Genomic DNA, 22,625 nt, shown 5'->3' with positions numbered 1-22,625 from the left:
AATCCCAGCTACTCAGGAGTCTGAGGCAGGAGAATCACTTGAACCCAGGAGCCGGAGGTTGCAGTGAGCCGAGATCATGCCATTGCTCTCCAGCCTAGGCAACAAGAGTGAACTCTGTCTCAAAAAAAAAAAAAAAAAAAAAAAAAAAGATAAGGTCTTATATGGTGGCTCACACCTGTAATCCCAGCACTTTGGGAGACTGAGGTGGGAGCATTGCTTGAGCCCTGAAGTTCTAAACCAGCCTGGGCAACGTAGAGAAACCCTGTCTTTACAAAAACTGCAAAAAATTAGCCGGGCATGGGTGGCACACACGTAGTCCCAGCTACCCGGAATATTGAGGTAGGAGGATCACTTGAGCCTGGGAGGTTGAGGCAACAGTGAGCCATGATCGTGTCACTGTATTCCAGCCTAGGATGAGTGAGACCCTGTCTCCCTCACCAAAAAAAAAAGGTCCATATACAAGTTTTCTAGACTGTATACTAATATCTGAATACTCAGTTGGAATCTACATTTTTAGAAATTACTACTCACATCTTGGTTTTCTCTCCTGTTAGTATATTCATTATTTTATAATTTATTAAATGTGGGGGAAATAAGATTTTTTATGTATTTAATTGATTTTATATAAACTATATGTTAATATATAATACATAGTAAAATAATTTTTTTTAACATTTATAATCATTTTTGTAACATTTATTTATTTATTTATTTTGAGACAGAGTCTTGCTCTGTTGCCAGGCGTCAGGCTCGAGTGCAGTAGCGTGATCTCAGCTCACTGCAGCCTCTGCCTCCTGGGTTCAAGCAATTCTCCTGCCTCAGCCTCCCGAGTAGCTGGGACTACAGGCGCACGCCACCATGCTCAGCTAACTTCTGTATTTTTAGTAGAGACAGGGTTTCACCATGCTGACCAGGATGGTCTCAGTCTCTTGACCTCGTGATCCGCCCTCCTCGGCCTCCCAAAGTGCTGGGATTACAGGTGTGAGCCACCGCGCCCGGCCTTGTAACACTTATTATTGCCACTGGTAATAATTTTTTAAGTGTAACAATATACTTGATCAATCTCTTGTATGTATAAAATGGTAGTGGTTAGTTGCTAAGTTGAGACCTATTAAAAAAGTATTAAGATAACTTCTCTTGTTCTTAAACTGTTGCTAATTCATTAGAACTCATTTTCTTTTTCCTTTTCTTTATTTCAAGAAATTTTCTTCTTTTTTTTTGAGATGTACTCTCGCTCTATCACCTAGGCTGTAGTGCAGTGACGCAATCTCGGCTCACTGCAACCTCCACCTCCCGGGTTCAAGCAATTCTCCTGCCTCAGCCTCCCAAGTAGCTATAGGTGCATGCCATCAAGGCTGGCTAATTTTTGTATTTTTAGTAGAGACGGGATTTTCACTATGTTGGCCAGGCTAGTCTCAAACTACTGACCTCATGATCTGCCTGCTCTCAAAGTGCTGGGATTACAGGTGTGAACCACTTGCCTGGCAGAAATTTTCTTATTGAGAACTCCTATCATTGCTTCTTTGTTTGTCTTTTGAGACAGAGTCTTGCTCTGTCACCCAGGCTAGAGTGCAGTGGCACAATCAAAACCCACCACAGCCTCCACCTGCCAGGCTCAAGTGGTCCTCCTACCTCAGTCTCCAAAGTAGCTGGGACCACACACGCATGTCACCATATCCAACAAGGGTGGTTTTTTTTTTTTTTTTTTTTGTAGGTTTCCCCATGTTGCCCAGGTTGTTCTCAAACTCCTCATCTCAAGTGATCACCAGCCTTGGCCTCACGAAGTGCCAGGCTTACAGGTGTGAGCAATCACACCCAGCCACCACTGCTTCTTTCTGAACATTTAGAATTCTCTCTTTATCTGTTATCTTAGAACAGTGCTTTTAAGACCACAGGTTGTTATGGCCCCATGTAGGTTGTGAAATTAACTTGATAATGAACTTTAATGGAATAGAAAATACTAGATTACATTACAGGTGCATATTTAAATACATCTACTGGATTATGTGTATACTGGGTCTTAGTGTAAAGATACTTGGCCTTCCAACTTAGTATTTAATGCTATTGTAGGTAAATACTCAAGTTTTACTTGTTTGTGTCATATCCCTTTTATGTTAAACCCCTCCCCTGCTCTGCGTGTGCTTTATTTATGTAACTTTGACTATATCTTATTCTCATTGCCAATGCTTCTCTTAATCATCTTACCATATCATTTTATGCTCTTCTCTATAATCCCCACTTACATCCTCTTTACATGCACAGAGGTGGCATTTTCAGAATCTTACCTCTTCTCTCTATGGCTGCTACATCCATTTAAGTCCATGCTGCAGTCAGTTCTTAGTAGCCTTCTAACCGGTATTCCTGTTTACACTCTTGCCCCAAAGTGTCTTCATATAGCAGCCAGAGTGATCCTTCTGAAGTGTAAGTTAAGTCATTATCACCTTATTATTAAAAATCCTCTAGTGACTTTACTCAGAGTAATTTCCAAAGTCTCATATTCTGGCATTGCTGCTGCATCTCCAAATCTTCCTTCATTTTCCTTATTCATTCTGCCGCTGTGTAAATTGTGCACGCCTCCTTCCACCTCAGGGTTTTTACTTCTTTTCTCTTTTCTAAAATATTCATTTCCCTAAGATTTTTCATGGTTTGCTCCCTTGGTTTTGTTTCCCCCACCCCATCTCTGCTTAAATATCAACTTCTTTGAAGGTGTACTTGGTCAACTTATCAGAGATCATTATCTATATAAAATTGTGGCTCCCCCACCCTGCACTTGGTTCTCTTCATAGCACTTATCACTTCTCCTGTTGTATATGTTTTTGTTTGCCTGTATCTCTCTCCTCACTATGTTTCTATTTTGTTGACTACTGAATCTTCTCTATTTAGAATAGTTTCTGGCACATTTCAGGCTCTTAAATATACACCCTCAAAGGGAAGAAAAGATATGAAGTTGGTGGGGAGTAGGGATTAAATGTGTAGTCTCTTTGCCAATTAAACTACACTGTCTCATTTTTATTATTGGATTATATAGCTATAAGAAAGTTTAAAAGCAAGTCCAAGAACGTTTTTTAATTTTTATTTTTTACTCTTTAAACTGGGTACTCTATGCTTCATCTCTAGTTACTTTCTTCACCCAAGGAAAATGTATTGAGTAGCTAAAATACCTACCTAAAATAAAATAGTTCTTTTTACTGTTTTGGCTAGTAGAATGGTAGAGGGCAGGGATCAGTAACTTATAAAACCCTGAATTAAAAATGCATGGCCACATACAGTGGCTCATGCCTGTAATGCCAATACTTTGGGAGGCCAAGGTAGGAGGATCTCTGGGGGCCAGGAGTTTGAGGCTACACTCAGCTTTGATGATGCCATTGCACTCTAGCCTGAGTGACAAGGTGAGACACTGTCTCTAAATCAATAATAAAATTTTAAAATTTTGAAATATGTGGCCATGCACGGTGTCTCAAGCCTATAATCCCAGCACTTTGGGAGGCAAAGGTGGGTGGATTACCTGAGGTCAAGAGTTTGAGACCAGCCTGACCAACATGGTGAAACCCTGTCTCTACTAAAAATACATTAGCTGGGCATGGTGGTGCATGCCTGTATCTTACCTACTTGGGAGGCCAAGGGAGGTGAATAGCTTGAACCCAGGAGGCGGAGGTTGCATTGAGCCAGGATCACACCATTGCACTCCAGCCTGGGCAACAAGAGTGAGACTCCATCCCAAAAACAAACAAATATTTTGAAATATGTGATTTTATTATAGTATATTCTTAGAAACTGGATTTCCATTTAAAATCTCATTTTCTGGTTTGTGTCTTTTCCCTCCTTTTTTTAGGAAGAAAAAAGAGGCAATTGATCCCTTACTTTTCAAGTATAAGGTGCAACCCACTAAAAAAGAATTACATGAGTCTTCTATTGTTAAAGCAACACAAATCAGGTAAAACTCACTCTCTTCTCTATAGTAGTTTAGAGTAGAATAATTATGTATGTTAGATTAAGAAGGTCTGATGTAGAACAAATGGAAAGTACTGTGATTGCTTTCCTTTTTAAAAATAAATGTACACTTAAATGTATATGTTCATAGACTGATTAAAATAAATCCTAAGCATCCTGATGGAGGCCAGGCGCAGTAGCTCATGTCTGTAATCCTAGCACTTTGAGAGGCCAAGCCGGGAGGATTGCTTGAGGCCAGGAGTTTAAGACCAGCCTGGACAGTGGAGCAAGACCCTGTCTCTATTTAAAAAAAAAAAAAAAATCCTAATGGACTTCTTGAGCCCATTGTTTAGATGAGTAACTATCCCCAAATAGTCTTCTATCTGAAGAATTAAAAAGGATCCTGTTTATGAAGTACTTTTCATGAGGTAACTCAGTTTTTTAACGCTAATGATGGTGCCCAGGCTGATTTTAATTTTTAAGAGAATTTTAATGATTATAACTGTATGGGTAATAGTCTGATTTTCTAAAATTTGATTTACTCTCTGTAGCATATTTTCCTTAAAGTTTGTTTTCTAAGTGGCTCCTAAACAACAAATGCATATTCTCTTTTTGTAGTAGACTTTTTATAGTAGATTCACTCATGTAGATCTTATAACTTCCTACATAATACCTCTGAAAGTTTCTTATGACTTCTACATTAATACTGTTAGAAGATAAAGTGTCCTTTGATTCCTAAGATCGAAATTCAGTTTATAAAATACAGAGATTATGGAGTTTGGGTTGAACTCTTTGATGCTATCACAACCCTCTTTCACTTCCTTGCCCCCTGTAGCCGGAGAAAACACATATTTTCTCGTGATAAACTAAAGCTTTTTCTGAAGCAACACTGTGAACCACAAGATGGAGTCATTAAAATAAAGGTAATCAAATAATGAAATTATTTGTTGGAAGACAGAAAAGAATATGGGTAGTGTTATAACATTGCTGAAATGTTATTTCAAAGATGATTAAAGATTGCTCTCTTTTAATCTAGAGCCTATTTTTAGTACTTTATTTATTGGATTAATTAATATTTTTAGAATTTCTAGAATTGCTAGGTGGTTCAGTTACTACCACTTATAGAAAAGATCAGTAAGGACAGGTGAAAATAGAAAATTTGGAAACAGAAAAGTTTATCAGGTGGGGCAACTATAGCTTCCTAATACCTGTAGTGTGGTTTTGGCTTGCAAAGAATAGATAGATTCAAAGAACAATGCTAAACAGAGCCTACTAGGTGAGCGAACAATGTATAATAAAGAGAGCATTGGCTGGGCACAGTGGTTCATGCCTATAATCCTTGTACTTTGGTAGGCCAAAATGTACACATTGCTTGAGCCCAGGAGTTTGAGACCAGCCTGGGCAACATGGCAAACTCTGTATCTTCAAAAATTACAAAAATTAGCTGGGTATGGTAGTGGGTGACTGTAGTCTCAGCTACTTAGGAAGCTGTGGTAAAGGATCACCTGAGCCTGGGGAGGTCAAGGCTGCAGTGAGCTGTGATTGTACCACTGCACTCCAGCATGGACAACAGAGTGAGACCCTGTCTCAAAATAATAATAAAAGTATCATGCTAATACTAAGCAGACAGATTATATTTTATTAATAGCCATTAAGAGAGGAAAAAGTCAACTTTTAGAGATTTCACATTGCACACTAAGTAAAAAGTTAAACGGTAAAACTCAAAGCGATTTTTAAAAATGCAAAATACTCAACTCTCATTGGGATAAAGACATACTAAGTAAAAGAGCAGCAGAATGGAACCTCATGTGATGGTGTGTGCCTGTATTCCCAGCTACTCTGAAGGCTGAGGTGGGAAGGATCACTTGAGCCTGGGATTTCAAGTCCAGCCTGGGCAATGTAGCAAGATTGTCCCCATCGTCCCCCCCTCTCTTTTGAGACAGTCACACTCTGTCACCCCAGCTGGAGTGGAGTGGCACAATCTTGGATCACTGCAACCTCCACCTCCCGGGTTCAATCAATTCTCCTGCCTCAGCCTCTTGAGTAGCTGGGACTACAGGCACACACCACCACGCCCAGCTAATTTTTCTATTTTTAGTAGAGACAGGGTTTCACCATGTTGGCCGGGCTGGTCTTGAACTCTTGACCTCAGGTGATCCACCTTCCTCAGCCTCCCAGAGTGCTGTGATTACAGGCATGAGCCACCACACCTGGCCTGATCCTGTCTCTTGAAAAAAAAAAAAAAAAAAAAAAGGCGGGGCGGGGCAGGGGGATGGCAAGAACAACACACACCTGGGGCTCAGGGCTCATCAGAAGGTGGGAGGAGGGAGAGGATGGGGAAAAATAACTAATGGTCATGGTCACTTGGCTTAAAACCTGGATGATAAAGTAATCTGCACAACAAAACCCCATGAGACACATTTACCTATGTAACAAACCTGCAAATGCACCTCTGAACTTAAAAGTTTAAAAAGCCAATAGAATGGGTTAGAGAGATGTATGTGTTTGTCACAAATCAGTTCCTGCATGTGTAAGATTTGTGCATTTCACTGTATATAAATGTTTAAAAAGAAGAGAAACTTAAAAAGGATGAGTTTATGTGAAAAGTTAACATTTCACATCACTAGAGGCAGGATTGATAAAAATGGACACTTCATTAACTATTAGAATAAAGTTAAGTCTAACTGAAAAGAAACAAATTTTAATGGTAAACATGATGAGGTACTCAGGAGAAATAGAAAAAAAATAACAAGGATGAGATCGAGCATAAACATAGGTTTTAAAATGTCATGCATAAGTGAGCCAAGATCACGACACTGCACTCCAGCCTGGGCGACAGAAAGAGACTCCATCTCAAGGAAAAAAAAATTCGTGCATAGATTTCAAGGGCAAGCACTGGAAGAAAAATAGCTTGAGTAAATACAATGAAGAACTCAAATTAGCTAGAAAAACATAACTATCCCAGTAGGAAAATGGTCAAATAAATATGATTAAAATTCAGAGTGGATAAAATATAAAAACTTGAAAATGTAAGAGTCATCTGAAAAATAAATATGCTCACATTTTTAAAAAATTATGTATCTGCCTTGATATGATTCAATTTTGCTCTGTCTATAGCATTGATTATCAGGTAGCCATATTAAATGATGCTTACAAAAAGTTTTAATGATTTAGATACTTGCGATAAATGGGTAGAACAGTGCCTGGCACTTGGTGGACAATCGATGTATGTGAATAGTTGTATATGTATATTGTAAAGAGCCAGTTGGCCAATTCCTCTAATTTACAAAGATTTCTTACACATCAGTGAGCAAAGATGACCCAATTGGAAGACGGTGATAAAAGACATCAGCAAGTATTTCACCAAGGAAAAAGTCAATGAACATGGAAAGAAGCTCAACTTTACTTAATAAATAAATGGAAATTAAGGTCACAATAAACATTCTTCACTTAGAGTGTAATAGAAGATTATTAATGGATATGCTGGTGTATTAATCCATTCTCACGCTGCTATGAAGATATCTGAGACTGGGTAACTTATAAAAGAAAAGAGGTTTAATCAGCTCACGGTTCTGTGGGCTATACAGCCTTCTCCTTCTGGGGAGGCCTCAGGAAACCTACAATCAGTGCCGAAAGCAAAGAGAAAGCAAGCACATCTTCACATGGCTGACAGGAGAGAGAGAATGTGAAGTGGGAGGTGCTATGCACTTTCAAACAAGCAGACCTCATGAGAACAGCAAGGGGGAAGTCTGCCCCATGATTCAGTCACCTCCTACCAAGCCCGTCCTGTAACACTGGGGAGTATAATTCCACATGAGATCTGGTGGGGACACAAAGCCGAATCATATCAGCACAATACTTTGTGAGCAAGCACACAAAGTTTGATAACCAGTTTTGGTGAGCATAGACTGCTGTTAGAATCTACAAGTACACAAAAATGTGGGTCTTGTGTATTGTGTGTATGAATTAGGCACTTTGGCGATTCATAAATTAAAACCTATTTTGGCCTTTTTGAGTGTTTGTATATTTGAGAAGAAACCACCCATGTGCTTTATATTTATATTCATATTAAAGGTGCAGTTCTGTAGACAATTACATAATTCTATTCTGTAGAGAATTCTGTTATCCCACATAAATCAGAGGTTATATGGGATGAAATATGATCATTTTAATAAAATCTTCTTTAATGTGAAATTTTGATAGATTCTTGATTTATTATCATGACCAGAACTGGTTGAGTTTTAGGTTTTTAAAGCTGTGCTCTACCTACAAAAATAATTATACACAAAATACCTTTTCTGTTTTGTTAACTTTTTATATTTTGTATCATTATTTTCTCACACATTTCTTGAAAGGAATTTCTGTAAGTGGCATTTGTTTTCGTTCACTTGTTTGTTTTGAGAGGAATAATGACAATCTTGGTCATTAGGTAAAAAATAACAAAAAGTCAAGGGTTACACATGGATAAAAGGTAAGCAAGACTGGGTGCAGTGGCTTATGCCTGTAATCCTAGCACTTTGGAAGGCCAAAGTGGGAGGATCACTTGAGGTCAGGAATTCAAGACCAGCCTAGCCAACATGGTGAAACCCTGTCTCTACTAAAAATACAAAAATTATCAAGGTGTGGTGGCGCGCACCTGTAATCTCAGCTACTCGGGAGACGGAGGCAGAGGTTGCAGTGTGCCAAGATCATGCCACTGTACCCTAGCCTGGGTGACAGAGCAAGACTCAGTCTCAAAATAAATAAATACATAAATAAATTAAATTAAAATTTTACATTTTAAAAAGGTAAACAAAGTATAGATACAAGGTAAGGAGAGATAGTCTTGGATTTAGTAATTATTACAGAACCACACCATTTCTGGGAAGAATGAGTTATTCTGAACTTAAATTCTTTGTTTAAACCTTATAGGAATTTGCAGATATTTCTGCTTTTATCAAGACTAGAGGGATGTAATGGGAAATTTGATACATTAAGTATTTAAGTTATTACTCTACTGTGGGAGGAAAATCTAAATGAATGTTCAACATTTGGGAAATGGTTAAGAAAAATTTATCAGGTTAATACAGTGGATTTTTACTGTTAAATATATAGATTTTTTATTCATTTACATAGCAAATCTCAGACAAAATTAGTCAAAGCAAAACAGATTATTGAATAATATAAATGTAATTTTGAAATACAGGAAACTGTACAACCATTCTTGAGGTATTTTATCGTAATTATTGAATTGTGGTTTTTCTGGTAAGGCTAATTAATTAATAGTGAAGGAAGGATTGGTTAAACCAACTAAAATTTATTCTACTACACAATAATGCATAAAATTCTGATGTTTTTATCCTGATCTTTTAACAGCATTAATAGTGGCCATATGACATGTTAGGGCATATCTGTTTATTGTTTACTAATGTGTTATTATTGTACCCTGTGTCTTTGTTTTATTAAGGAATCATCTCTTTCAATGTACAAAATAGCAGAACAAGATTTTTCTTATTTCTTCCCTGATGATCCACCCACATTTATCTTCAGTCCTGCTAACAGACGAAGAGGGAGACCTCCCAAACGAATACCTATTAGTCTGGTAAGTAGAGAATTGATTAAAACTACATTTTCACTGTTAATAAAACAGTATTCAGAATCAAGAAGTATGTGTGTCTCCCCTCACATTCATAGCTTAGAGGAAGAAACCCATTACCTCACTAAAAAATATGTGAGTATGTACTGTATGTTGATAACTGCTCAGTAGTGAAGCCTGTAGAGGTTTCAAGTGTAAATTAGATATAACCTTCATACCATAGGGATTTTATACCAAAGTGGAAGCAAGCCTATAAGCAATTACTGAAATGTAAAGCAGGGAATAAACTATGGGATTGAAGTGTAAAATAAAGAGCAATAAATTCTGAGTGGAGGAAGTTATGGGGGCTTTAAAAAAACAATAATGCAGCTGGGCACAGTGGCTCTTGCCAGTAACCCCAGCACTTTGGGAGATTGAGGTGGGTGGACATTTGAGTCCAGGAGTTCTAGACTAGCCTAGCCAACATGGCAAAACTCTGTCTCTACTCAAAATACAGGAGCCTGAGGCACAAGAATTGCTCAAAGCTGGGAGGCAGAGGCTGAGGTTGCTGTGAGCCAAGATCACACCACACTGCACTTTAGCCTGGGCGGCAAAGCCAAGACTTAGTCTAAAAAAATTTTTCAAAACTACACAAATTAATTAGGTTAGAGACATTATTCTTAGAAGAAATAAAAAATAAATTAAAATCCTGACATTGTTTAACATTTGGCCACAAGAATTTTTCTGGTATATCTTTTTCTGCATCTTTTTTATTTGATATTTATACCATCCAGTTTGTAAAGTAAGCTGAAAGTTTTAAGTTTTTTGTTTGCTTTTCTAATGTATTTTTTAAGGCTCTTTCTATATATTGCCATTTTTTCCTGAGATATACTTGTAATAATTTATAGATCTACACAGTTAACTCATGTTCTGTTTATTACTAAGATTAGAATTATTAATAGTTCAGTTATACTTTTTTTTTTTTTTTTTGAGATGGAGTCTTACTCAGTCACCCATGCTAGAATGCGGTGGCATGATCTTGGCTCACTGCAACCTCCACCCCCGGGTTGAAGCAGTTTTTCTGCCTCAGTCTCCTGAGTAACTGGGACTATAGGTGTGTGCCACCATGGCTGGCTAATTTTTGCATTTTTAGTAGAGATGGGGTTTCACCATATTGGCGAGGCTCGTCTCGAACGCCTGACCTCAAGTGATCTTTCCACCTTGGCACCCAAAATTCTAGGATTACAGTGTGAGCCACCTGTACCCAGCCCAGTTATACTTTAGAATAAAAACTCATTTTAGACTGAGCACGATTGCTCGCTTTGGGAAGCTGAGTTGAGCAGACCACTTGAGGTCAGGAGTTCAAGACCAGCCTGGCCAACATGGCAAAACCCCATCTCTACTAAAAATAAAAAAAATTTAGCTGGGTGTGGTGGCACATGCCCGTAATCCCAGCTACTTGGGAGGCTGAGGCAGAAGAATCACTTGAGCATAGGAGGCGGAGGTTGCAGAGAGCTGAGATCACACCACTGCACTCCAGCCTGGAAGGTAGAGCGAGATTCTGTCTCAAAAAAAAAAAAAAAAAAAAAAATCATTTTAGTATAAAGAAAATGTAATTGGTGAAAGTTTTAAAATTTTTTTTCTTATTACTATAAGAACCAGGCATATTTTGGTTTGTTTTTTAGGAGGACAATATTGCTAATAAACAGATTCTTGCAAGTTATAGGAACAAAGCTACTAAAGAAAGAGATAAACTTTTGAAACAAGAAGAAATGAAGTCACTGGGTGAGTTTTAACATTCTTTCCAAAAACTGATTAGGAATAAGAAAGAATATTTCTCTGTGCCTGATTGGGGGATATTTCTGACATGGCATGTTTCTGGTTTATTTTATTTTATTTTTTTGAGACAGAGTCTTGCTTTGTCGCCCGGCTGGAATACAGTAGCTTGATCTTGGCTCACTGCAACCTCCGACTCCCTGGTTCAAGCGATTCTCTTGCCTCAGCCTCTGGAGTAGCTGGGATTACAGGCACCCACCATCATGCCCAGCTAACTTTTTTTGTACTTTTTTTAGTAGAGATGGGGTTTCACCATGTTGACCAGGGTGGTCTCAATCTCCTGACTTGGTGATCCACCCACCTCGGCCTCCCAAAGTGCTGGGATTATGGCGTGAGCCACCACACTCAAGCCACCACGCCTGGCCTGGTTTATTGTTTTGAGGGGCAGTTATTTTTCCTATCAGATAACTATTGTTTATTTGTTTGTTTGCTTATTTTACAAATAAGACTGCTTCATCTCTTAAAATGATATTTCATGGTCTAGCATATTCCCTATTAAATTGCTTAGTGCTAGATTAAGCAGAAGTTTGAGTTTCCAGGGGTTGCAGACTGGGGCTATTTTGTTTGATTCATACAGCCTTTTAAAACATTGCTTCCCAAACTTGAATATACATATGAATCACTTGGGGATCTTGTTAAAATGAAGATTCTAAATTAGTAGATCTGGTGGGGGAAATAAGATTCTGCATTTTTAACAGGGTGATGATGACCCATCACACTTTGGGTATTAGAGCTTTCAAAGGCAGGGATATGTTTGTCCCAGTACTGTAGTTTGTCTTAAACTTACCCAGTTTGCTTTTCCTAATTTAATCACCTGCTGGCTCCCTCTAGGAATTTTAAGAGTCTACTAATCTCATTTAACCTTAAACTATTTCAAGGATTCTGTTATATATATATATATATAAAAAGCCAACTGTTATTTTTTTGTCTGTCTATAGTTCTAAGTTTCATTTTTCTCCACAGCTTTTGTAAAGGCTAAATTAAAAAGAGAAAAAGCAGATGCCTTAGAAGCGAAGAAAAAAGAAAAAGAAGATAAAGAGAAAAAGAGGGAAGAATTGAAAAAAATTGTTGAAGAGGAGAGACTAAAGAAAAAAGAAGAAAAAGAGAGGCTTAAAGTAGAAAGAGAAAAGGTATTCATTTGAGTATATTAGCTATATTCTATATATATGGTAACATTACATATCTACATCCATGGTTGATTTTCAAATGCTTTTACTACTTTCATTCACATTTATGAATGTTCATAGAAAGCTGATAAACAATATTGGTTTATCCTCCTTTTGCTTTGGAAAATTTAACATGCCTTTGCACCTCACTTAAAACCTCTTTTAGAGTGCAGTTCTAAATGATTTCATTGTTTAGACTTCCTGAATTTAGGGAAAATGATATATGTAAAAGTTTATATGTAAAACTTTAAGAGGTAAAATACACAGTTTGAAAAATAAAATAGGCCAGGCATGGTGGCTCATGCCTGTAATCCCACACTTTGGAAGGCCAAGGCAGGCGGACCACAAGATCAGGAGTTCAGGAGCAGCCTGGCCAGCATGGTGAAACCCTGTCTCTACTAAAAATATAAAAATTAGCCAGGCATTGTTGTGTGTGCCTATAATCCCAGCTACTCATGAGACTGAGGCAGGAGAATCACCTGAACACAGGAGGCAGTGGATGCAGTGAGCTGAGATCGTGCCATTGCACTCCAGCCTGCACAGCAGAGCGAGACTCCATCTCAAAAATAAATAAACAAATAAAAAGAAAATAAATCTTATAACAAGAATGTATTACTGTGTTCTTGTCCTATTTGAAAAGTAAGGTGTATAATAGTGTTTGAGCAAATCTTTGATTGTGGTCTTCAGTGGTACATATTCCTTATAGAATTCTATAGCTGGTTTCCTCCAAAGTCAGTCATTTTCAGATTTCTTGGGATATTCACAAGTAGCCTTAGAGGATCATGCTGTGCTCATTTTAGATATCTATAATTTCCCTTGAATGTTTTTCAAATAGGCCATTGAGGTGTGGTCTAGGAGGTCTAACATAAGTTTACTCCAGAAAATGTAGAGGACAGAAAAATCACCCGAAATCTGATGGTAACATTTAGAGATAGAATTAACACTTTTTTTTTTTTTAAGGTGAAGTATCACTCTGTCACTCAGGCTGAAGGGCAGTGGCTTGATCTGTGCTCACTACAACCTCTACCTCCCAGGTTCAAGCAATTCTTCTGCCTCAGCTTCTCGAGTAGCTGGGATTAGAGGTGCCCACCACCACACCAGGCTAATTTTTGTATTTTTAGTAGAGACGGGGTTTCACCATGTTGGCCAGGCTGGTCTCAAAATTCTGACCTCAAGCAATCCGCCTGCCTCAACCTCCTAAAGTGCTAGGATTACAGGCATGAGCCACCATGCCTGGCCAGGGATAGAATTAACACTTTGATTCATTTATTTCTAGTCTTTATTCTGTGCCTAAAAACATGGATTATTCACCATTTAAAATTTTATATTTTTTTCATCTAACATGATCATAAACATTCTTTCATGTTATTAAATAATCTTAAGTGGAATTTTTAATGACTGTATAACTTATTAAACAGTTACAGCTAGGTACTTTACAATTTTTTGCTTATAAATGATACTGCTGTGTTCAAATTTCTGAATAAAGTCTTCTTTTTTCGACTGACTATGTCCCAGGATAAATGTGTAGAAGTAGAATAAATCAAAGGGTAAGAATATTTTTAAAACTGTATACATATACATAAAGAAGTATTTTCCAACCATGTGCTTACACTGTTAGCAACAATGAATTAGAATGCTAATCTTACTAGATCCTATAAGAATTATTTCTGAGGGTTGGGGTGGTTAAGTTACTTAAGCAGACTATTCAAATCACAGTAAATTCTGTAACTAGGCATTTTACATTGAAATCTGTTTACCTCTGTGTTCCTAATTTCAAAGAAGAGAATAACATAATAACATATTAAATATACTTAATGGAAAATAGTGAAGTATTTTATTTACACTGCTTTATTAAAGACATTTAGCAGTTAATCTTGCATTTTTTTCAAACACCAGAATCAAAAAGTAAGGGCTTCAGAAGACCAAGTGAGTAAGAGAAATAACCTGAATTACAAGAGAAGTCCATCTATTCTGATATTGTTGCTTTTAAATATTGTTCCCTCTTTGTGTCTCTAGGGTGTTACCAGATTCAAATGAAATCTTGAAAATAATAAATGTATTACAGATATAAGGGGAAGTTTTATTTTGGGTAGTCTAACAATTTATTTTGTCAGGATCTTATTGATTTGTTGAAGTAGAAGGAAAGCCATAGAGCTGCCCAGGCTGGAGGGTAGTGGCGAGATCTCAGCTCACTGCAACCACCTCCTCCTGGGTTTAAGTGATCCTCCTGCCTCAGCCTCCCGAGTAGCTGGAACGGCAGGTGGGTGCCACCATGCCCAGCTAATATGTATTTGTATTTTTAGTAGAGATGGAGTTTTGCCATGTTAGTCAGACTGGTCTCGAACTTCTGACTTCAAGTGATCCACTTGCCTCTGCATCCCAAAGTGCTGGGATTACAGGTGTGAGCCACTGCACTCAGCCTATTTTCAGTCTTTACAGCATTATTTTAATAGGTATTATTTTGATCAGTGGTTCTCAAACTTTAGCATGTATTAAAAACCACCAGAAAGGCTTGCTAGAACACCAGTTTCTACGTCCTAACCTCATAGTTACTGCTTCAGTAGGTCTGGGGTAAGGTCCAAGTTCTCAGGAGATGCTGATGCTGCCATGTAAATTTCTTACATGAATTGTTACTAACTTTTAAAAATTTTTAGGAAAGAGAGAAGTTACGTGAAGAAAAGCGAAAATATGTGGAATACTTAAAACAGTGGAGTAAACCTAGAGAAGATATGGAATGTGATGACCTTAAGGTATAAACATGTTATGTGATGTTTGGCACACATAGGTTTTATATGCCGTATGTGGCTTTGCTGATGAAATCATTCTTTTATTTCATAGCAGCCTCTTTTTTATATATATATAACGGAGAAGAAATAGCTAGTTAAGCATATGTTCACACTTAGAATTCCAAGGTAGCATTGTTTGTGTTTTATAACCAGCTTTGATCATGATTCTTATTCTGTAGAAATAATGGTCAGTTTGTGTGATCCTTAATAATCCAAAAACCACTGTTGCCAGGCATGCATTTAGCTTGCCTAGGTCAGGACTCTGCCTATTTCCAGAAATGGCATAAGTGTCCAAATCAAACTCATTCAACTTGATATATAAAGGACAATTTCTAAATCAGTAGATGGTAGATTTTATTCCAGATCATAAGGAGATACTACATTGAAGGTAGATTTCAAGCTGATTTGACTTCAGAATGTGGGTTAAGAGACTCTTATTAGGAAATATAGTCAGAAATACACCTCAGCCTAAAGTTATGTTCTTAGTTTGAGGAAGGAAAATGTTCCTTTCTCCCAATCCCTTCTCAGGAACTGTGACTTAGTAAAGTTGGAATAAGTTCAGGACAACCATAATTTTAGAAGTTTCAAAGGCAATTGTGATAAATAGCCAGGGTTGAGAACCAGTAGCCTACAAAGAATAATTCTTAATAGTTAGGTAAAAAGTATGTCATCTCTACCTTTTAAGTTTTCCTGTTCTTGGGTTCAAATAATTATATAAATTGTTTAATCTTTCAGGAACTTCCAGAACCAACACCAGTGAAAACTAGACTACCTCCTGAAATCTTTGGTGATGCTCTGATGGTTTTGGAGTTCCTTAATGCATTTGGGGAACTTTTTGATCTTCAAGATGAGTTTCCTGATGGAGTGACCCTAGGCAAGTGCTCTAGTTAGCTATTGCTACGTTATAGTTCATCCTTAAATTAGTGCCTTTAAAAAAATAAGCCATCTCTTAAAGTTCTGTGGGGTCACTGGAGTTGGAATTTCTCTGAAGGCTTGTCTGACTAGATGTTCAAAATAGCTTCTTGCACAGGTCTGGTGTGTCGGTCCTCGTCATGTGGCCTCTCATTTCATCAGAGTGTCTCATACTTATGTGGCACCTGAGGGCTCTAAGAAGCAAGAAGCAGAAACTGCTAGCCCTCCTAAAGCCTAGGTCTGGAATTGGCGCAGCCTTACTTCTGCCACATTCCATTGGTCAGAGCAATGAAAGGCCACCTTGGGATTCAGTGGGGTGGTGGGTGGAATAGGTTCCACTTCTTGAGCAGGGAGCAGTATATATGTGTTTGCAGGCAGGTTATTGCCTACCATTTTTGTAATTCTCTTTGGCCTGTGTACTTACATACTTTTACTTTGTATAAACATTTATAATAGGGTTTACTAAAAGTAGAGATTTGGATCAAATTTTGAATTTTTGGCTGTCACATGGTAAAATAATTTTCTTAAAATCCATGTAGAGTCTTTGAAATAGAGAATTATAATGCCACTCTTATTTTAATAAAAGTATATTCTTTAGGAGGGCTTTCAAATTCTTTTATTTCTCCTTATGAGAAATAAAAGATGAGGCAAGAATCATTGTGCCTTATAGATCAAGGAGGTCTAAACAGTGCTGGTTTAGGTAAGTTTAGGCAAGATGAATTAGATAAGAATCATTTATTTATGACTTAGATATAATATTGGGATTAAAACCTAATGCTGATAATCACCTCTCCTATGCACTATTTGCACATAGCCCTCAAGAACAGTGGCACAATAACAAATATTTGCATTGTTATTCAGATTAGAATAAAATTATAATCTTAAAAATGATCCTTAATTCCTGCCTTAAATTTAAATTTAGATGAAATATGTTGATCTTTTGAGGCTGTTTTGACTTACTTGAATGAGGTGACTTTGGCTTATGATTTTATTGTAATCATTACAAATTGTTTCTTATTTTGGCTTGGATAATACTTGGCTATACTTTCATAAATGGATACTTAAGAAAATAGTTGCACATACTATTGTTGATTAAATGTTTATTATTTCAGTAGAGTTGTTTTTCTGTACATGAACAGAACTTTAAATTCGTTTTAAACATTTTATTCACAGAAGTATTAGAGGAAGCTCTTGTAGGAAATGACAGTGAAGGCCCACTGTGTGAATTGCTTTTTTTCTTCCTGACTGCAATCTTCCAGGCGATAGCTGAAGAAGAAGAGGAGGTAGCCAAAGAGCAACTAACTGACGCTGACACCAAAGGTCAGAGTTCAACATTATTGCTGATTGAACCATAGTAGCTTTGTAGTGAAACTAATTTTTAAAGGCTATTTTTAAATTAAGTTGGCTTTTATGCTTATAAAATATAGTTGTTCAGGTTACCCGATGTTGAATCATATGCTAACAACATACTGATTACTTTATAAAAATTTTGTTTTAATATAACCTGTGTCTGACGACCTTAAAGATAATTTCCCTTAATCTATCTTAGTTTTATTCCTTTAGACTTTTCCTATGATTTAGGAGCATTAGAGATTTCATTGACCAGTATCTGTAATTACAAGAGATTCTGCTAAATAGCATTATAACACTGATTTTTTTTTTTTTTTTTTTGCCCCCACCTAAGGATATACTATTTTTTTAAGATGGAGTTTCGCTCTGTCACCAGGCTGGAGTGCAGTGGCACAGTCTTGGCTCACTGCAACCTCTGCCTCCTGGGTTCAAGCGATTCTCCTGCCTCAGCCTCCCAAGTAGCTGGGATTACAGATGCCTGCCACCATGCTTGGCTAATTTTTGTATTTTGTTAATAGAGACAGGGTTTCACTGTGTTGGCCAGGCTGGTCTCGAATTCCTGACCTAATGTGATCTACCCACCTCGGCCTCCCGAAGTGCTGGGATTACAGGCATGAGCCACTGCACCTGGCCAGGAAATACTTTAATTGTAATTAATACTTTAGAATGAAAATAACTACTGCTGATTTCAGTTTAGATCTGACAGTTTTTATGTCAGAGTTAAGTAAAATTTTACTTTTTCATTTTACTTATTAGTTTGAACTGGATAATTTGCTTTTAAGTTCTGTACACTTAAATATCCGGAGTCAGTGTATTGTACATGTTAGTGTAGGAATAATTCTTAGGGCAAGCCCTTTCATATTTTTAAAACAGTATGTACATAATTTTGTTTAGGGTTTACCTCAGTCAGAGAAAATGTTGAGCATTTCTATTAAGAGATTGATTTGGCCTTCTGAATAATACCCTGAACTTTGCCATATATGAGATTTAGGACCAGAAACTTGACTAAACAATACTTGAGTGTGTTACATAAAAATTCACAATAAGAAAGAACTGTTAGGAGACATCTTCATGAGAGAATATTGGTACAAAAAGATGGGACATTCTTCCAGTCAGATAGTTTCGTTGGCTTTAGATAATTCAAGCTCATCTTCCTTTATGCCTGGTCTCTGAAGCAACATGATATTGATGAGTATGCATCTGATGTTTGTTGCCTTTTGATTTTACAACCTGAGTTTAAGCAAAATATATTCTCTAGCTTGAGTGCTAACCACCATAGGTCCCTTATTAAGACCATGTTAAACAATATGACCCCTATTGTCATCTCAGATAATTTAGTCAATTAAATGATAATTCTTTTAGTTATTATATTTATTAGTGGCCAAGAACGTTATTGGGTTATTGATCAAATTCTAACAATACAAGTCATAAAGCTGTATTTAATTCCAGATTTGAAACAAACGAATTTTGTAGTTTTGGAAGATAAAAATGGAGTAAAAAGGAAACGGTATGGGAAAATTTGCTAGTATAGAGGAAAAATATATAAGCAATGGTTGGTGTTTGAATTGCCATTACACTTTTTTTTTTTTTTTTTTTTTTTTTTTTTTTGAGACTGAGTCTCACTCTGTTGCCCAGGCTGAAGTGCAGTGGTGTGATCTCGGCTCACTGCAACTTCTACCTCCCGGGTTCAAGCAATTCTCCTGCCTCAGCCTCCTGAGTAGTTGGGATTACAGGTGCGCACTACCACACCCAACTAATTTTTGTATTTTTAATAGAGACAGCATTTCACCATGTTAGTCAGGCTGGTTTCAAACTCTTGACCTTGTGATCAGCCCACCTCAGCCTCCCAAAGTGCTGGGATTACAGGTGTGAGCCACCGTACCCTGCCCAACCATTACACTTTCATGATTGATCTGTGAGTTTTTTTTATAACTATTCTCTATATAGGACTATGTATAAATATAAGATATATCTCTCTAAGTAAGTATTAGCCACTAAATAAAAGTTTTAATGCTCTGTTTAAAAATACTTAGCCTGGGCAACATAGTGAGACCCCGTCTCTACAAAAAATAAAACAAGGCTGGGCATGGTGGCTCATGCCTGTAATCCCAGCATTTTGGGAGGCTGAGGATCACTTGAGGTCAGGAGTTTAAGATCATCCTGACCAACATGGTGAAACCCCATCTCTACTAAAAATACAAAAATTAACCAGGTATAGTGGCGCAGGCCTGTAATCCTAGCTACTTGAAAAGCTGTGGCAGGAGAATCCTTGAACCCAGGAGGCAGAGGCTGCAATGATCCAAGATCAGGACACTGCACTCCAGCCTGGGCAATAGAGGGAGACTCTGTCTCAATCAATCAGTGAATCAATCAGTAAAAGCCAGGTGTAGTGGTGCATGCCTATAGCCCTAGCTACTTGGGAGGCTGAGGTGAGAGGATTGCTTGAGCCTGGGAATTTGAGGCTGCAGTGATCTGTGATTGTGCCACTGTACGCCATCCTGGGACAGAGGAGAAATTAAAAAAAAAAACTTATTTAAATGTTAGGGAGGAAAAAAAATTAAGTCTGGCATTTTTCACTCTTTTCTCACTTCCCTATTATTTATTGGCCACATTTTACATGGTTAGTGAAGATCACATAGCTAATAAGTGATGTAAGAGACTGCGCATTATTTCATTTAATTTTCATACTACTCCTGTGTGGTAGGTATTATTTTCTGCATTTTACATATAAAGAAAGGCTTAGTTTGAAGAAACATGGCTAATAAGGAAATGTTTGGAAACAAGCTCAAGCCTAGAGACTCATTACAACTGTACTATATTGCTTCATAATATGGTAAAGAAGTTGAAATTTTGAATATTTGTTTCTCTGGCATTGCCTGTAAAATTATCTGTCTTTGAGAAGATCTAATTTCTTTGGCCCTTGGTCTCCCTGTTTTTATATCAAACCTGAGAGATTTTGACTAGCAATTTAAAAAATCTTATATATAATACATCAGTTCCTCTCTTTAGTTTTATATCATGAACTAAAAACCCTTCAAAGTATGGGAACAAGAACATCCTCTTTATATAGAATAGTTTTGTGTATTTGTTGTAATATCATTGTCTAGTGTTAGAATTATAATCTCCTAATTCTAGATTATGATGATAATAAATGTATCTGTTGCAAATAGTCATAAAACACTGGTTACAGTTTAGCTTTATTCTCTTGGTGTGATATACCCAAGTGACTGTCACACTAAGCAAATCCTAGTGTGATATTTATAGTTTCTTAAGAATGACATATGATAGATAAAGAGCTAAAGAATATATTTTAATATATTTTACTTTAACACAATTAAAAATAGATTTCATTGGTTTTTCATTTCCTAAAGACCTTTTTATAGCCTTTGTCCTAGGAAATTATAACTTTCTTTAGATTGTATAGGTTGAATGTAGTGATTGCTGCAGGAAGAGAGACAAAACACTTTTACTTTGTATCTAGGACTGTTGTTAATTTTGGAGTGCTCATTAATTAAGTTTGTTTGGCTTTATGTGGAGAATAAACATTGAGGAAATTTTAGGTCTAGTATTTTCCTGCTATAGAAAAATATGATATCTGTCATTTGGGCTAGATTAAGTCTGGTAGGAATGACTTTTTGCATGTATGTAAATTTTATAGATAGCTTCTCCTGTGTGGCCCTATGTAATAAATGCCATGAAATTGTTGATGATTGTAATCAGATATGATCGCAGACCTGCTTTTTTCCTTTAGTAAAGGACTGTTCTCTAAGGTTAATTTTGTCAGACTGTGAACTTTGGTAGGGGAGTCATATAGCAGAAGGCTAAAGAACCACAGAAGCAGATTAGCCTAGTGATTTTCTAACTCTAATCCAAGGCACCCTATAAGTTGTTCAGAAATTGTTCAGTGCCACTGCAGGAGAGTTGGAAAGATGAAAAGGCAGAATTCTCATCTACATATCTCACTTTAACAAGAAATCTCTTTTATATTGAACTTTCAGTAAATATTTTTTGTTGAAGAATTTGAAAACTTCGGATCTAGACTAATTCCTTTAAGAAAAATGGGCCGGGCAGGGTGGCTCACACCTGTAATCCCAGCACTTTAGGAAGCCAGGCAGGCAGATCAGTTGAGCTCAGGAATTTGAGACTAGCCTGGGCAATCTGGCAAAACCCATCCCTACAAAAAGTACAAAACTTAGGTGGGCATGGTGGCATGGGCCTTTACACCCAGCTACTGGGGAAGCCAAGGTAGGAGGATGGCTTGAGCCCTGAAGGCAAAGGTTGTGATGAGCTGAGATCGCAGCACTGCACTTCAGCCTGGGTGAAGAGTCAGACCCTGTCTCAAAAAGAAAAAGAAAAATGAAGCCCAGATTAAGTCACTTGTCTCAAGGGTACATTACTAGGCACTAGCATAGCTAAGACTAGAATACACATTATCTGACTCTTAGTCTGAATCTGTATACACTGTACTGTGATGTAACAGAAGGGTTTTTCATAACTTGAAACTTTCATCAATCTATGTATTATAATTAGGAATAATTGGATATACTAATGCTTTACATACATTTGTACCAGTACATTTATTGTTTAGTCCTATTTGTAAGCCAAGGACTGTTTCAAAGATTCAGGGAAATCTTCCTTTTCGTTTTTTTGTTTTTGTTTTTGAGACAGAGTCTTGCTCCATCACCCATGCTGGAGTGCAGTGGTGAGATCTCAGCTCACCACAATCTGTGCCTCCCAGGTTTAAGCAACCTGGGACTACAGACATGCGCCACCACTCCCGGCTAATTTTTGTATTTTAGTAGAGACGGGGTTTTACCATGTTGGCTAGGTGGGTCTCAAACTTCTGACCTCAAGTGATCAGCCTGTCTCACCCTCCCAAAGTGCTGGAATTATAGGCATGAGCCACGGCGCCTAGCCCCTATTGGTTGTTAGATTGGAAAATTTTCAAAATAAAAATGAAATTTTAATGAAGATAAATCAATAGTTAAGTGACAGTAGTGCCATCTTTAAGTTATTTTAGCTTATTTTCTGTGATGATTTTGTGATGACTACAACCTATACTTTGTTATGACTTAATCTTAAAATATTCAT

The 22,625-nt window shown here is 37.3% G+C and overlaps 1 protein-coding gene across 3 annotated transcripts in view; it reads left to right on the top strand.

The window, feature by feature from the left end:
• The window catches only part of BAZ1A (bromodomain adjacent to zinc finger domain 1A), a 112,877-nt gene that overhangs the window by 56,215 nt on the left and 34,037 nt on the right, over positions 1-22,625 (top strand). For all 3 annotated transcript variants that reach the window (XM_012468772.2, XM_012468795.2, XM_064365785.1), the window contains exons 4-11: positions 3,833-3,934; positions 4,766-4,853; positions 9,377-9,511; positions 11,170-11,269; positions 12,284-12,450; positions 15,141-15,236; positions 16,008-16,146; positions 17,358-17,504. In XM_012468772.2, the coding sequence (XP_012324195.2) occupies positions 3,833-3,934; positions 4,766-4,853; positions 9,377-9,511; positions 11,170-11,269; positions 12,284-12,450; positions 15,141-15,236; positions 16,008-16,146; positions 17,358-17,504 (974 nt within the window). The remainder of the gene's footprint in view (positions 1-3,832; positions 3,935-4,765; positions 4,854-9,376; positions 9,512-11,169; positions 11,270-12,283; positions 12,451-15,140; positions 15,237-16,007; positions 16,147-17,357; positions 17,505-22,625) is intronic.

Source organism: Aotus nancymaae, unplaced genomic scaffold, assembly GCF_030222135.1.
Source record: "Aotus nancymaae isolate 86718 unplaced genomic scaffold, 86718_ANA_hifiasm-v0.15.2.pri h1tg000062l, whole genome shotgun sequence".
Taxonomy (NCBI): domain Eukaryota; kingdom Metazoa; phylum Chordata; class Mammalia; order Primates; family Aotidae; genus Aotus; species Aotus nancymaae.
The sequence above is the reverse complement of the archived record's forward strand: the minus strand, read 5'-3'. Positions and strand labels throughout refer to the sequence as shown.